The sequence below is a fragment of the Oryzias melastigma genome, linkage group LG20 (genome assembly GCF_002922805.2).
Source record: "Oryzias melastigma strain HK-1 linkage group LG20, ASM292280v2, whole genome shotgun sequence".
NCBI lineage: Eukaryota > Metazoa > Chordata > Actinopteri > Beloniformes > Adrianichthyidae > Oryzias > Oryzias melastigma.
The window spans coordinates 7967586-7983768 of NC_050531.1; the positions used below are offsets into that span (position 1 = coordinate 7967586).

The 16183-nt window shown below is 36.4% G+C and overlaps 1 protein-coding gene across 2 annotated transcripts in view; it reads right to left on the bottom strand.

The window, feature by feature from the left end:
• The window catches only part of LOC112151245 (sodium/hydrogen exchanger 9), an 81627-nt gene that overhangs the window by 39685 nt on the left and 25759 nt on the right, over positions 1-16183 (bottom strand). Inside the window, exons 7-13 of one of the 2 annotated variants that reach the window (XM_036217309.1) lie at positions 15727-15859; positions 14733-14838; positions 9929-10017; positions 8260-8373; positions 2452-2563; positions 1004-1157; positions 63-909 (exon numbers count right to left, since the gene is read on the bottom strand). In XM_036217309.1, coding sequence (XP_036073202.1) covers positions 888-909; positions 1004-1157; positions 2452-2563; positions 8260-8373; positions 9929-10017; positions 14733-14838; positions 15727-15859 — 730 coding nt within the window. In that variant the 3' untranslated portion in view covers positions 63-887. Of the gene's footprint in view, positions 1-62; positions 910-1003; positions 1158-2451; positions 2564-8259; positions 8374-9928; positions 10018-14732; positions 14839-15726; positions 15860-16183 lie in introns of those variants that run through there. The other variant, XM_024280042.2, reaches the window with a different exon arrangement.

Here is a 16183-nt window from a genome sequence, read left to right on the forward strand (position 1 = left end):
CTTAGTAAATGCCAAAATAGTAAAAAACTAGCATGATGCCAATTTTTAAAGCTTTAAAGCCTTAACTTTTGGTTTGGACATAATTCAGAATTTAAAGAAAAGACAGGAATATTATTCCAGAATAAAACACCTTAAACATGAAAAACTTTCAATATTTTATTCTCCATAAAAATGTATTTTCCATAAATTATACAAGTTAGAAATTAGCTAATTTGAGCTAATGTGCCATTTAGGTGTAACATGAATCTTCACAATAATTAAACTATAACTGTTATATTTTTATTAGGCAAATTAACAATTTGGATTTATTTTAATCTGACTGCAGCACCTACAAGTTCCTTTCAAAATAAAACTCAGGAGAGGGAGAGGTAAATAAAGTCAACACGCGGTTCAAAAGATTCGATTCGTTCGTGAACGTCTCTAGTGTAGAAGACTATTCCAGTCCCTATTTGTCACATTTGACTTAACCGACAAACATCTTCCATGCTGCTTCCAAAGAATGTAGGAGTCAATTATGCAACTGTGATATGGGCCACTGATTGCACTTCAATAATACAACTTACTAATTACTGCCTTGCATCCTTCCCGCCTCCTCCTGAGTAATTATCACCCACTGGCCTTGGCTAACATACTGAGCCAGGACTTAAAAGAGAAAATGTATTTTATTTTCTATTTTTGTCATGAATGTGTAGACTCTGCACCTAAACATGATCTTCCATGTAATATTCTCTGAGAGACCTGCAGACCTGCTTTGCCTTGAGCTCCAGCTGAGCTAATGGAGGCCAGAGCCAGAGCTGACACACAAAGAGCCTTCAGGGCTGAGGATGAAGAGGCTGAACTCAATCATGCCACAACATTGTACTCAGAGCGGGCGGTCTCTGTGTGAGCTACCTGTTTAGCTGTTGCTGCCTGTCCAGCACACAAGAATAAAAAAGAAAAAAAGAAAAAAAACAAATCACGATGGAAATGTACATGACATTTGGTTTTAACAGGCTGCACTAACCTGATATCCAGAGAGTGCAGCAGGGGATCAGCAGCTGCTCCCAGCACCCAGATGGTGAAGCCAGCAAGGAGTAAAGTGGTTGTGAGGATGGTTTGCTTCGCTTCTGTTGTTGTATCCCTCACAGCCAGGCTGAAGGCAACAGCTCCCCTCAAACCTGACAGCCAAAGCACATTTATGAGAAAATATCTTCATTTTGCCACCCATCAGGCCAACAGATAACCTTCTAGCGATGAGAAAAAGAACAGAAACCCATTCTATTTATAACCCCTATTACTGATCATGTAATGTCTGTCCAGCAAACAGCCTCAAAACAAACTGTACCCTACAAAATATATATAAAAAAACATTTTCTACACTAATTTATGCAGCACCATGGGATAATAAATGTGGAGGAGTTGGTTGTGAAGGTGGTGTTGGAAGAATTTTTAACAAAATACCAAAACAAGGGCTTTTAAAAACAAGTCTTCTTATGTAAGAAGAAAAGTGGGTCAAGAAAGCAGAGAAACACACTGCAGTGGGAGTACTACTCCACATCAAACATTTCCGTTTTCCTGATTCATCAAAACTGGTCAGGGAGTCTAAATTAAGCTTAGATACTACAGCGAGATAATGTCGGTGCTCTTTCCTTTCAAAATAAAAGCACCCGGGGAGCCGAAATAGCCAAAAAAAATCAAATTATTGTGAGGAAACAGTTCTATAACACAATGATTTATATTTTCTAATAAACTATACACATACAGCAATATTTAATATAAAAAAACAAGTTTTTCTGACAAAATTTCACTGTAAAAGTGAAACATTGGATCAATTGACAAAATATCTGTATATATTGTGTGTTTTAAACCTTTATTTAACCAGGTGAGCTATTAAGAACATGTTCTTATTTACAATAATGACCTGAGAAGTAGAGAAATACAAAAAAAAAAAAACAACAATTTACATCAAGAATAACTATTCAGTTAAAAATATAATGGAATATATATATATATAGATAAGAAACATTTAGTTAAAACATGAGCAGGATTTGTTCATTACATGAATTAAATGTTTTTTAAAAACTGAGATGGTGCCTATTTTTAGTAGTTTGTTACATTTATTTATTTTTTGTTATCAAATTACATTTTTGAGTTGTGTAAACCATCAACTCCAAATTTTAACTAATAATTTTAAACGTAACAAATTAGAAAAAAAATGCAAAAACAGTTAAACAAATCAGTTAAATTAGGAAGAGGTGCAATAAAAGATACTTTCATTTAAATATTTATTACTTGAACTCCCATTGTGGTAGACATGCAATCGCTTTTAACAAAACTCTGTGGTATCCAGCTCCAAACATTCATTTTTTGTCACTATGAAGGCGCACCGCTCGCTAAAATGTCTTTATTCTGTCATTAATTGGCATAAATCCCTATCAATTTTCACAAATAGAAGACAAAAGAAAGTCATACCTGCAAAAGCCATGAAGTGCTGAAAGGAGCAAGATATCTTCTTTGTCCGGCCCAGATTCAACAGCAAAGATAAAGGGTAGATGTGGCACGCTCTTGAAATAAAAATGGATAACTGTTCAAAAATTGATTAAGGAAAACATTGAAACTGGCATAAGTTTAATTGCTCAAGCCCAAAAGAAAAAAACACTGTTAATGAAAAATAAAGGACTACAATGCATTTTGAGTTTTAAATAGATTATGTTATAGCAATGCTATTATTTGTTATACATCCTCTACGAGTAAATCAAATAAAATAGCAAAAATGTTATTATAGCAAAAAAATATATTAATTCATTATTTGTGAAAACAAACAAAAACATTGTCTTTAAATTAGGGGTGTAAGAAAATATCGATTTAGTGAAATATCGCGATACTTTATTTGGTGATATTTGTATCGATTTAAAATACTGCAATCTTTAATTATTATTTAAAGTCTTGCTTTTGATTTCCACTTAAATATTTCTTAAATTACCAAAAGAGAATCCCAAGTTGACTGAGTAAAAGCAACTTGTTTATGAGATGTTCTTATCATTATATAACATATATTTTACAATTTTACTTTTGTAGAAAATATGTAAATTTTTTGTTAATTCTTAAGTCATAATTTAAAAAAAAAACACTGTATAAATATTGTCTGGTTCTGTCTTGGAATATATATGGAATACGTATCGTATCATGACACGTGTATCGCGATATGTGTCGGCTCAATACACACCCCTACTTTAAACATATTAAAATATAAGTTAGTAAAAGAGAAAAGCAGTTTTAATATGTAGCACAGACAAGTTCTGCATTTATCAAAAAAAAGCATATTAATAAGAAAACGAGCAATTCAAGTCAAGTAAGTTAACAAAAGATGTTATATGAAATTAGAAATAACTGCAATTCAAATGACACATTTTTACTTTAAAACAGCAGGACTCCTCATTATATCTACATTTGCGATTGGTGCTTTGTTCATGAAATGTGTGTTTTGCCGATAATCTTTTCCTCTTTGCCGGTGTAAGGTGGGAGATGAGTCACACTGCCTCTGAAAAGCCGATGTGTTTTCAGGTTGTTGTATTTATATCCTGTTGTGTTCTATGATAAACCGCTTTATTGCTGTTTTGTCCAGTGATGCTTTTCACCTCAGGGTTGCCGAAATATCAACATAGAAGAATTTCATTGTGCGTTTATGATGCAGGGACAGCTGCGGGGCGTCATGCCAAGGTGTGAAGTCAGTCACGTACTTCCAGCTATCTCTGCTTCCCTCACACTTTGATGTCTCTCACAGAGGATGGGGCTGAATGCTAAGAGTCTGGGGCAGAAGTAAACCAAAGGACATTTTGGTAATTATCCGGGACATTCCTGTCATCCTGGATGCACTTAATGCCATTTGTCACACTTTTGGTAAGATAACCGTCACCCCAGATAACCTTTTTTCCTCGTTTGAACTTGAACGCAGCTTGAGGTCATTACAGACTCAGTGTGGACCAGCCCATAATTGAGTCATCTGTGTAGAAAAGGGGGTAGTTGTTCTCAATTAAACTACAATTATGTTGAAAAAATGACCTAAGCATCAATATCTTAGTCTGACAGAGCGATTAAGATTATTTACATCAATCAATATTGGATCCAGCAGGCTCAGAAGCAATTTCTACTTCCTAAAGGAGCATTCATACCGGACGTAATTCCTGTGGCGGGGGCGTCGACCTTCAATGTAAAGTATATGTATAGATATGAGGTCCTGCTGCGACCAATCAGGGACTCAGCTTTTGGGGCGTGAAGTTTTCAGTGACTCGAACAAATAGTATTATCAGGAGTCAGAGCTCTGTCTCTGCTTCTGGCCACCACCAGAATACTGAAGACACTACATCTCCCAGCAACTCCAGCGCACTTTTCCCAGATGCCACTCAGCTGACTCTCATTTGACAATCACCCACAGGACACTTAAGAACTGCTCAGAGGCTCACTCAGTGCGAAGTATTGTTTGTACTCCTCCTCCTCCCGAGCGTTTCTATCTGGACCTGATCTTCTGCTTTATCTATGATTGCTTGCCACCTGCCCTGACCCTTGCCTGGACTCTGACGACTTTGGTCTCTTCTTTGACGCTTCAATGCTCATGACTGACCTCTGCCTGTCTCACCCTGATTTAGTATTTGTGGACTTTTAGCTGGGCTTCATTCCTGACTGAACTAATAAATATGTGTCAATATGGCGGCTAGATGTGAGGATTTTCGTCCTGAACTTCCATCTATTTTCTGGCGCTGGGGCCGTGGGGTTGCCGGAGAATGTCCCGGGTACTGGGGATACACCCTGGACAGGTTGCCAGCCTGTAGCAGAGCCCATGAAGCTGGAGCGATCAAGCCCGCTAGGCTAGGCATCCGCCTGATGGACAGCGTAGCGCGATAACTTGCTCCACCCAGGATCCGCCAGAGGTAGCGGGGTTGCCACTCTGGGCAGAATAGATCCCTATGGTGCCCTGCCGGCAGTTGGCTGCCTATCAGATGAAAAGCCGCTAGCTTATTTATATCAAGACAAAAATAAAAAAATCTTCCAGTTTTATTTTTATTATTTTCCCCTCTCGGGTTAAGGCTCAAACTGGGCCAGATAGGTTGAAGTAACGTTTAAAATGTCCAAAATCTCACCAATGAAGTCCAGAAAAACGTTGCCGGCTCCTCCGCAGCCGGGTGTCGTTGACGCGGAACACAAGAGAGGTGGGAGATGTAAATTTGACGTTCTATTTGCGTCTGGTGTGAATCCACCATAAGGGAGGTATCTCTTTATATCAAACACCTACGCTTGAGTCAAAGCTTTCCTCCAATAAATACAAGTTTTATTGCCACCATAGACTATAACAAAAAATATACTAAATAATCGAAAGTTATTTCCTTTTTTATGGCTTTTAAATCTCTACAACATGATGGTGACCTCCATTTCCTTCTGTTTGTGCCTCCTGGTCGCTGTCCAGTGAATGTATGTTGCCAGATTTTTATGCTTTTTTGTTACAGAAGCAAAACCGAGGACAAATGGGCTCAAGTCAGACTTTTTTCCCCACTGGAGGCCACTCACAGGAGCAACGGAGAAAAAAAAAAACCTGCTTGGTTGATGCTTTCGCTGGCCTCTTTGACCCAATGCCGCAAGATGGATTGTAATAATAATTGCTGGCCATCTGGGCAGTAGACTGTGAAAGAGCAGCTCCTTGGAGTACAGCCACTGGACTCGTCTCTCTGGCACGCTCTGTGGTCATGCCAGCTCTCAGGAAAGGACGATTGTACAAAGAATACTTTTACCACCCATTTGTTCCCAGTACTAAGAAAAACTGGCATCTACCTCTAAAAATGAACCATCTGTAATTGTACTTTAACAGGAAACGTTACAGAATTGTTAACTTTTGATTTTTAAGGCCCATTAGAACTTTACAGATAAATCCTAGAGACTGCAGCATTTCAGTTAAGCTCAGATTTTGTTCTAAATATGGGAATATGTTAGAACCGGTTTTGAGTTATGACTTTTTTGGTTATGTTTTGACCCTACAGTCGTTTTCATTTCTGTTAATTACCCTCAGTTTCCGATTTTTGTCTGCTTTGACCCCTTTTTTGTGGCTCCCTTGGTCTTGTCTATTTAATACATGTTAAAGTTTTTGCCACCAAACCTGGTCTCCATGGTCGTAACATCATGACCTGACCACCCTGAACCAGCAGGGGAATTTTCGCTGCAGTGACAGGGTATTTTTTTTTCCACTGGAGCTCACATCATGCCACGCCACGTCAGATGGGTTTTCCTGCAACCATAACTGAGTCACAGCGGGCCACATCCATGCTTTCGTTCCTGAGGGAGATTCCTGGAATCATTCTTGAAGTCTCCTGTTCCTGGGAAGACTCCCTCTTCTGCTCCTGAAAGTGGTTCCCCAAGCAGTTGCAGGTAGCTAAATTGCACAACCTAATTTGAAAGGGCATCTGAAATCTGCTCTTTTGGGGAGGGGTACTGTGAGGATTGTGAACTCCATTTTTTCTTTTTCAGTGATGTTTTTGGTCATTTTTTGCTTCCAGTTTTCTGTTAATAATCATCAACATCTGTCTTCATTTCTGTTAGCTGTGCTCCACTTATATAACAGTGGCCTTCTGCTTTCTCTTGTCACATTTTTGTTTCTCCGTGGGCCTTATCATGTTTACGTTAGTTAAATGTAGTGCTAATTTTTGTTGTGCAATTAATTAATAGTGTCTTATAATTAAGTAATCTAATTAATTGATTTAATCACAAATAATTTTAATGTAATAATTGCTGTAAAATCTCATTAAGAGGTATTTTCATTGAAATTTGTGATATTGTGTCACAGTAAAACATCAAAACAGAACTAAAAAAGTCGGTCAGTGTGCGCCCTGTAGCTGTTCTATGACAATGAGACATATTGTGCATTAAATAATTAAATATTTAAACTTACATGAAACATGATTGAAAATCTAATAATTGATATATTTCTTTTCGTAAATGACCACAGTGTGAACGGATAACGCCCTTCCAGGTGTGTATTTTCAGACGTGCAGACTTTAGAGGAGCAAGAAATTAACGCAATAAAAAACAAAAATGCGTTAAGGTGTCTGTAATTAATTAATCTTGATTGATGCAATAATTTGACACCCCTAATTAAAGCCTGGACTCATTGGCTCCTATAACACCAGTTCCAGACAAAAGGGAAAAAATTAGCACATTTTTGTGCATTTATGAATTAAATCATTTTCATAATTTATTTTATTTTATTTTATTTTATTTTATTTTATTTTATTTTATTTTATTTTATTTTATTTTATTTTAATTTAATTTAATTTAATTTAATTTAATTTAATTTAATTTAATTTAATTTAATTTAATTTAATTTAATTTTATTTTATTTTATTTAAATCAAATTAAATTAAATTAAATTAAATTAAATTAAATTAAATTAAATTAAATTAAATTTTATTTTATTTTATTTTTAATTCAATTTAATTTAATTTTTCAACAGAGCATTCTGGCTAGAAACAATTTCTTCAACATGATTAATTTTCAAACATTATATTTCCATGAATTCAAAGAAACGCCATCAATATGTCTCTACTAAAGCCAAGTCCCTGATTGATTAAAGCTAAAACTGGTTTAACTTTCAACACATGTTCAATGAACAGGCGTTTAGAGCCCGACAAACTGGTGACATGTTGACACGAGAGTTTTGAACATGGAAGCCCAAAATACTCGTGTTTACATCGACTTTTCATTGGAAGTGGTTCCTTGAATGCACATTCTCACGGGCGTGTGAACGTAGCTTTACTGTTTTGTATTAAATATTTAAAGAAACATTGATTTAACACAAAAGGTAACTAAGAAATAGTTATATGAGCGTTAAAGTATTATTTTTTTTATTTCTATTATAAATATGAAAATCTTTTTTAAAGGTGGCTTCTGGAGCTACTAACAAATTATCTTTACATTTAATTCAGTCCTTAATGCACTCCAAAACTCTGTGCTCATTCAAACATAAAATGTTTGCTTTTCAAACTAGTCACCGTGAATGAACAGCAACAAATGACCCATTTACATTTGTTTGGCTGTAAGAAGTTGCAGCAGGATGCTGATCTGCGGAGAGGATGAGCATCTTCTGCAAACTCTCACCCGTCAGGTTTAAGTGGAAATAAGAAAAAAAAAGACAGAAAACAGGAGGAAAGCAGCACGTTTGTTACACAGCACACACAAGACTAAACCAATGGGATCAAAGACGGTGAGGACGCCTCATTACGTAGCAGAAAAGGATACAAATGCCCCGGAAATGAAAAGAGCTTTGAAGACATGATGAGGAAATGTCAACAGTATGTATCCCATGCAGCTGTAGATGAAAATCTCCCCCAGGAAGCTGAAGACTTCAAAGAGCTGCAAATTATAAAAAGCGATTGAGAGGATCATGAGGAAGAAGGTCATCTGGGACGGGGCGACGGCGATGAAAATGTTGTATAGGAAGGTTTTTGAAGTGGAAGCAATTTTCTGCTTCAAGTTTATTTGTATCAGAGTCTCCATATAAGACACTATTAATCACATCATTTAAATGTGAACATTTACAGAAACAACATGACAAACTGGACATTATTTATTACCAAACTTGGATTTTCTGATGTATTATTTAAAACTACACATTATACAAAGCAGTTACCAGTCAGATGATTGCTCCACTGTCACAAATACTCCCAGAATGCTTTGTTTTTTCCACACAGACTGCTACTTATCAGAAGCAGGTTTATTCTCAAGCCCTCTATACAATGCTGAGAATATATCAGTGTTTATGCATTCAGGTAAATTAGGTTATTATATTTACTTTTGCACAACAAAAATGCAGTGGTGGTGTTATTCCTTCTTATCTACAGCTTTGGGGGATTTTAGGACAAAGCAAAGTTGATTGTGTTTCAATTTGATCTCAAACTTATTGCAAAAAATTTACCTAGAAAGAACAAAATGTTATGGTCATAATTTATTCAGAAATAGTGTAAAATTAGTCATTTTTATGGTAATAAAACAAAAATGAAAATACTACAACTGAGTACTTAGGCTGCCATAAAAGTTATATATATATATATTATAATAAAGTTGTACAATTACAGGACAAAAGTGAAAAAAAACCAAGACTAAAGACGTAAAATTATAAGCAAAAACAATTAAAACTCTAAGAGAATAAGTCGTAAATGTATGTTTTAAAAAGTTGTGATTTTACAGGGAAAAGTCATAAGTTTTAAAAAAATAAAGATGTATTAATTTAAATAATATAGTACATTTATTTAAAAAAAAAAGGAAAGTAAATTTAGTGAGATTCTTTGGCATTGTCTGCAAAATAAATAAATTATGTAATGCTTGACTGTCTTTGTTAAAACACTTTAAAAGGTGAATATAAAATTTTAATTCTTTAAAAAATCCTTGTAAAATTATAACTTTAAATGTTAAATTATTTTGATAACTGTTAGAATTTTGTCTTATATTTTGCATTTTAATTCTTATATTTTTATTTATTTCTTTTTTATGGTTGCACTAATGATGGAAATAAAAACAAAAAAAATATTCTAAATGATTTTTTAAACTAAGTTTTAATAGGAAATCAAATAAAACTGTTTTTTTTTTCGTAATAACCAAAAATATGTAATACAGTCACAAAACTAAAATGTTTCCATGTGCGTTCACGAGATCTGCAGGTAGAAATCATAAATGTACTGCAGAAGGCAATCTGCCAAATTCAGTTTATGCCCATTAGTTGATAATCAATAATCATAGAGAATGTCTTCTTTCAAAAGTACGCTGTAAATGATGAATAATAAATGAGTTTTTTGTGGATAAGTGTAATTTGTCAGCACAATCAAGGAAAAGTTCTGCAAACATAAGGACAAAGTGAAAGCACACAAAATGGTGTTAATAATGTTGAAATAAACAAGGTAAATACACTCACCTGCTTGGTTCTTGACCTGCCTTCAGCAGATAAATTGAGAACAGTGTACCTCGCCTGGCTCAGTCCACAAAACAGCACAGCCACAATCCCTGAAGGAGAAAATACAAATTTAAACATTTGACTAAGAAATGCTGAAAAACTGAACAACTTCTGCGTTTAGTGGAAGTGAGAAGCTTTGTTCACGAAAAAAAAGGTGTGAAACAAAGAAAAATAGATTAGAATAAGTCTCTGTTCTGCTTTTAAAGCTGTAAACCCAGAATAAACGCCAAGAACACTGATCCAGTAGTCTAAAAAGCGAATGTTTTCAGCCTCTTAAAACAAATCAGAATCTGTGTCCACCCACTATCTCCAATATCTCCAGCTGAATAAACAGTTTAAGCAAAAATATGTAGTCCAACTCACTTAAAGCGTCCAAATATTTGGCTGCTCTCCTATACAGCCACAAACTCAACATCTGGATGGTTTGGAGATATCCACAAGTAAGAGAAAAACATGAAAAGGAAGAAAAAATGTGTTTGGAACACAAAGCAGGAAGAAATTGAAGATAGAGGCTGAAGCTCCTAGAATAAAGTGTGGGAGGCTGTCTCACCGGACAGTCTTTTTTTCTTTTTTTGATTCAATCGAACATTGTTGCTTTTTTTAATCGTAAGAATCACATAAACGGGAGAAAAAGTATTAGAAAGGCAGGAATTGATGAAGAAACTATTTTTTGTCCCACTTTAATTATCTTTTTATCTTATGTTAAAGTGTTTCAAGTGTTTTTTTGTTATGATTATACCATTTTAGGCAAAAATCAAAAAGCCAGTGTTGTCTTCTAGGACTAGAGTTCAGTTTATACTTCAAAGCGATCTGTCATTGCATCAATCATCAATCCGGTTTATACTAAATGGAACCATAGACAGTAAAAACTATGGACAACCCCTCCCCTCTTGTGTTCCAAATAGGAAGTATTCCAAGAAGCCATAGACTTCTATTGAGAAATAGACAGTTATTACACAGTCATTTATTTGTCAGAATAACTGTCTTGTAATGTGGTGTGGGTTCAAATCCCACTTCTGACACCAAGTGTGCCATGGGTTACTTCAGGAGGAGTTTTCCAAAACCCAAAATGAAGCATAAATTAATGGTTGCAGAGGAGATAAGGTCAGATTTTCTTCTTTTCTTAAAGGGGAAAGACCAAATCAATGACTCACAAGGACCACATAAGCATAAACCAGAGCTCAACCAAACATTTAGTGCATTACTTCCTGCTATACATTGGTATGCAATCAATTAATACTTGGTGTTTAAGCAGTTTATCAATGTCTCTAACCACTACACTCATTGTGACTCAGACCGACTTGAACCAATCACTGTTGCAGTGTGGCGGTAGACGTAACAGGAAGTGACGGAGCTGGCTCTAGCCTGATTTCGTGAGGGCATTTCCTGTGATTGATGTCACAACCTTGATATGTCCAGTAATATATGTACTGTCAATGATTGTTTCTGTGAACTTCTGAGTGGGGTTTATACTAATCAAGTGATGCGATCGTCTGTAACGTGAAGAACATCCAGCTCACATACTTGGATCATGAAAGGTAGAGCAGGAAGTGATAATTTCCTCCACTAAACAGAGGCAGGAAATACAAAGGCGAGAAAATAAAATAAAAATGTGAATTCTGTTATGATGCAAGATTTTTCTGGACAGTTTCCTCCATGATCATGTACTTTAATTGGTTAAATAAATTCAAGTTTAATGACACTATTTGGATGCACTCCAGGCTTAAAATTCCAGTCGCGGATGACGTCACCAGCAGGTGTTACACTCTGCAGCCAGCAACTGGGGCAATTCGGTTCAGATGGCGACACAAGGGATTATGAATCGTACAAAGCAGCCCTCAGTTTTTGCTGAGCGGCAAGAGTTCACTAGAAATTTCCGAACTGTGACGGAAAGTGAGGAGTAAGCCTTCCCCTGCTTCCCATCATCCATCTATTTCCATGCTCTCCCGCTAGCTTACCGCCCCTCACAATCCCAACGCAGCATTACAGGTGCAACAAAAATGGCGAGCAATATTGAAGCTTTGAAGATGTAGATTAGGGCTGGGAATCACTGGGTAACTCACAATATGATACACGATATTATGACACTGCGATAATTGTTAAAAAAAAATTCTAATAACTTACAATATATAGGAACACCATTTTTTCCTTGCTTTAACACAATCATAATAAACAACTTGTGTCTAATTTTGTGCAACAAATAATAGACACTTTAGTGCAACATTGCTGAAATCAGTAATACAATGTCTTCGACAAACAATGGAATTTGAATTATTTGAATAATTCAAGTACAGCTCAAGTCTCGTAACGCGTGCCCTATCTACCTCTGAAGGAACGTCTCACCAAAGAATGGCGTATATGTTTTAAAGACTCTTCAAACAAAAATAAAAGGTTGATCCTTGGTGAGAACCCATCGAGAATCAATCGCAGGACTAAAAGTCGGGATACATCACATTATTGATGGATCTAGTTGTCTACAAGTGGATGCATCAGAATGGAGCGGAGCAGGGAGGTTGTGACACTTTTTCAGATAGGATTGTTTTTATCTGCTTCTGATTGAGAAAAATTTGAATAAAGAAATACTCAGAAATGCACTTTTAAACTCAATTTTCTTGATATATGTCCTCCATCATCAGAAAAAATGCCCCTAGAACATGTTAAAAATACCAAAAATGTGAGTTTCATCACAGAAGAGAGATGATCCAATTTCACTGTGAGCTCCAACGTGCTAATGATGACCTGAAGCCGCTCTCTGTCTTACCGTCTAATGAAAGCCCGACGGATCCGATCTTGGTTTTGTTTGCTTTAATACACTTCTCGGTTTACATAACAGTTTAGGTAACTCATAATCCTATCTCCACACACAGTCTCTCTGGCTCAGGCAGCTTGGCTACAGATTAGATTCATCCCATCACGAGGAGTTGTGAGGGGCACAAGATTAATCATAGCGGAGCTCCTTTGGAGTTGGGGGTCATTAAGCACACCCTCGCTAAAGTCAAGCAATTAATGGAGACAGGGAGGGTTTCAATTACCAAATGAAATCTTGGAGGACCTCCAGCTCTCACTGGGTTTCTTAGCACAAGGTGCTGCTTCACAATTTATCCTGTTTTGCAGGAGATGATGGATTTGATCCCGTAGAAATGAGCAGACGCGTTGAATTTAAGTAAAAATAAACCTGAATGTTTGACTCCGCCCCGCTGGAGGATTTGTGGGAGTTTGTCTTCCACTCTGGTCAGCATTCAGATAAGTGGACTTTATAGACAAGCTGGGTCCAATATATAAAAGGTCAAACTATTTCATTAAAACCATCTTCTGCTTCTCAAAAGGGAACACTTCACTGACAGGAAGTGCTCTGAAGCTGAAGAAGTCACCAAAACCAGCTTCTTTAAATACATGATTGCTACTAAAGAAGTGCAAGATTAAAACAAGAACTAAATCTTTTCACACTCTTGATATCAGTAAATAAGGTGTCATTAAAAATGAATCATGGCCCAAAAATAGCAGTTGTTTAAAAAGCACAAATACTCAGTTTTATGTCTTTATGCACAGATTAAGCACCTCTACTAAAATAAAATTTAAAAAGTTCTGACAGAACTGCTGTTGCACCATAAAGATTTGATGCAATCTTTGTAAACACCTAAAAATGAAAGACTAACATGCAAAGACAAGTGGATTTAAAATAAAATATTTCTGTGCATTTACTTTTTAAATCTAATATTAGCCCTACACATTAGATAAATATGTAAGTCTACATCATTATTCAAAACATTTTGGCATTTTTAGTATTTAAGTTCCCAAAACTATTAAATAACCTTAAATCTTTTTTTTACAAGCTTCTATAGATGGGTTTAGAAAAAAATAACGATTAAAACGTTATTCTTTACATAGAAAATGTGAATCATTTTTAAAATTGTGAATATTTATTCTATTTTTTCATGCCAGAAATTCCTTTTAGTTACTTTTTATTGGAAAAATTAATCATAATCATTAATTAAAGTCCGTCTTTAGTACAGATTTTTTTTTTAAATTCAAGTTTTATTGACAAAGCAATATTGACAACGAACACTTTGAGATACAGAAGTTGTTGCTTTGCTTCACCTTTTTTTTTTTTTTTTTTTAATTAAAAACAACAAAAACTTGGGTGTAGCCAAGTTACTGAAATATGTATTAACATATTTTTTACTCCAGTGTGCAAAAATAAGGACTTTTTTTTTCCATCTTCTTTACAAAATAAAAGCATCAACATGTTTTACATATTCCGTCCACTTAGTCCAGATCCTGTAAAACGTATCCATATGCAGTTTAACCGAAAAAGAAAGTTTTTCCATTTTGTAGATTTCTTGCACAGAATGTATCCAATCCTTGATTGTTGGTGGGTCAGGGTTAAGCCATCTCCATGTTAATTTTTTTAAATTAAATTTAAATTTGAAAAAATGACTTTACATCAGGGTTTTTTGGGGAAAGCCTGTTGGGGGTGGAGCATTCTCAACTGGCAAGTTTTGGATCAGTTATGTGTGAAGGCAGTCATGCCTGAACTTCAAAGAATTTGCACAAATAATGTCCAAAAGATGAGCTTTAGAAACCTCAAAGCAGGAGCAAACCTTGAAACTCAAACTGGAGCTCGTGTCGGTGATATTGAGGGGCGTGAACGTCAGCGTGCAACAGCTGAGAAGTGACGCCTGAAGGTAGAAGCCATTCTGACCCCCACCCAACTCCCCGTGGTTTTGCAGAAACCCACAAATAACAGAAGTGGCTGCATGTTCACCTGAGAGTCCGCTGGCTTTAGCTGAGAGGAAGCTGCTCCAGGACAGCAGCAAGACCACCGACGTCTCCAGCAGAGGACTCTCCCGCAGGCGAGTGAGTTTGGTGAGGTGGAAGGAGGGTTAAAGATGAAAATAATCATGCAATTTTTATAGCTTCATAAGCTGATATTGCATCTGCAAGACAAATCTCTACATGGACGCTACAGTGCAGCAAAGGAGGCAGATACTGCAGTATTGCTATTATGCAGGTGCTCAATAAGCCTGGGGATTTGACATGTAGGAGAACCACTTTGTCTTAATGAGGTTTTTTTTTTTCTTTCCTTTGCATCGCACTTTCACACTCCCTCTAGCAAGAGCTTTCTGCCGACCATATGCTTGTTTTAAGCCAGTGTTCTAAGCATTACATGCAACACTACAAGTCATAAATGTTGTATGTATCACAGAACATGATATTTCTACAGTAATCTACAGCTGAAAGCTGACACTTCAAGGCCGTTTCAGAAAAAATGTATTCCAGCTCTTCAGCAATTAAAGTCCTGTTTGAAAACCCAAAATAACAACATATGGACACATAAACAATGCGATTTTCTTAGCATGTTGGTATTTTTAGGGAGAACAAAAGGAAATCTGCAAATTACAAACGCCCGTTCTGTTCCTTGGTCGCACCCGGAGATTAGTCACAGCCTCAAACGGCGCGCCGCACATCCTCATTTTTCATACCAAAGTCTAATTACTCGAAGATCAGAGAGAAACGCAGCACAACAACAGCGGTCGAAAATTTTATCATTAGCTATTGACGTGATGGAAGACATTTCTACGAGCATTAATGTGGCGGGAGCCGTCGCGACTGTTGCTTTTGTTGATAAAAGTGGTACAGTAAAGGCTTGTCAGAGAAGCAATTACCACGTTGAGCGGGAGAATTTATTGCGGCGGATGGTGAGGTTATAATTGAGTCTGGGGTGAAAAGATGGGGGGAGGGGGGTGGTGAAAGGATATGAGGGCAGTTATTACTGTGAATATGAATCCCATGCAGAAAGAACCCAGCAGAATACCAAGAAAACTGCCAATAGAGTAGAGGAAGGCTGATGGGTCAAAGGCGGGTCTTGCACCGTCATAGGTGGTTATGGCGCTGAAAGAGAGAGAGAAAAAAAGTGAACTGAAGTGAAAAGTGTTAAAGCTCTTCATCAGCAAATCAAGAGGTGCCATCAGAAGTGTGACCAATAGCTAAAGCCTTAAGCTACTGACATGCATGGTGTTCACAAGTGGTGCAAATCTCATGAATCTTTTACAGTTGTTGCAAAATAGTCAACTTTGAATTGAATGTGTATTTCTGTTGTATGTCGGATCTTGTTCAGGTTGTACTGGAGCCTAATTTTGTGTGAAATGTGTGGCTACTAGGGCTGCCACGATTAGTCGACTAATCGACTATTAAATTTGTTGACGACTAATTTAA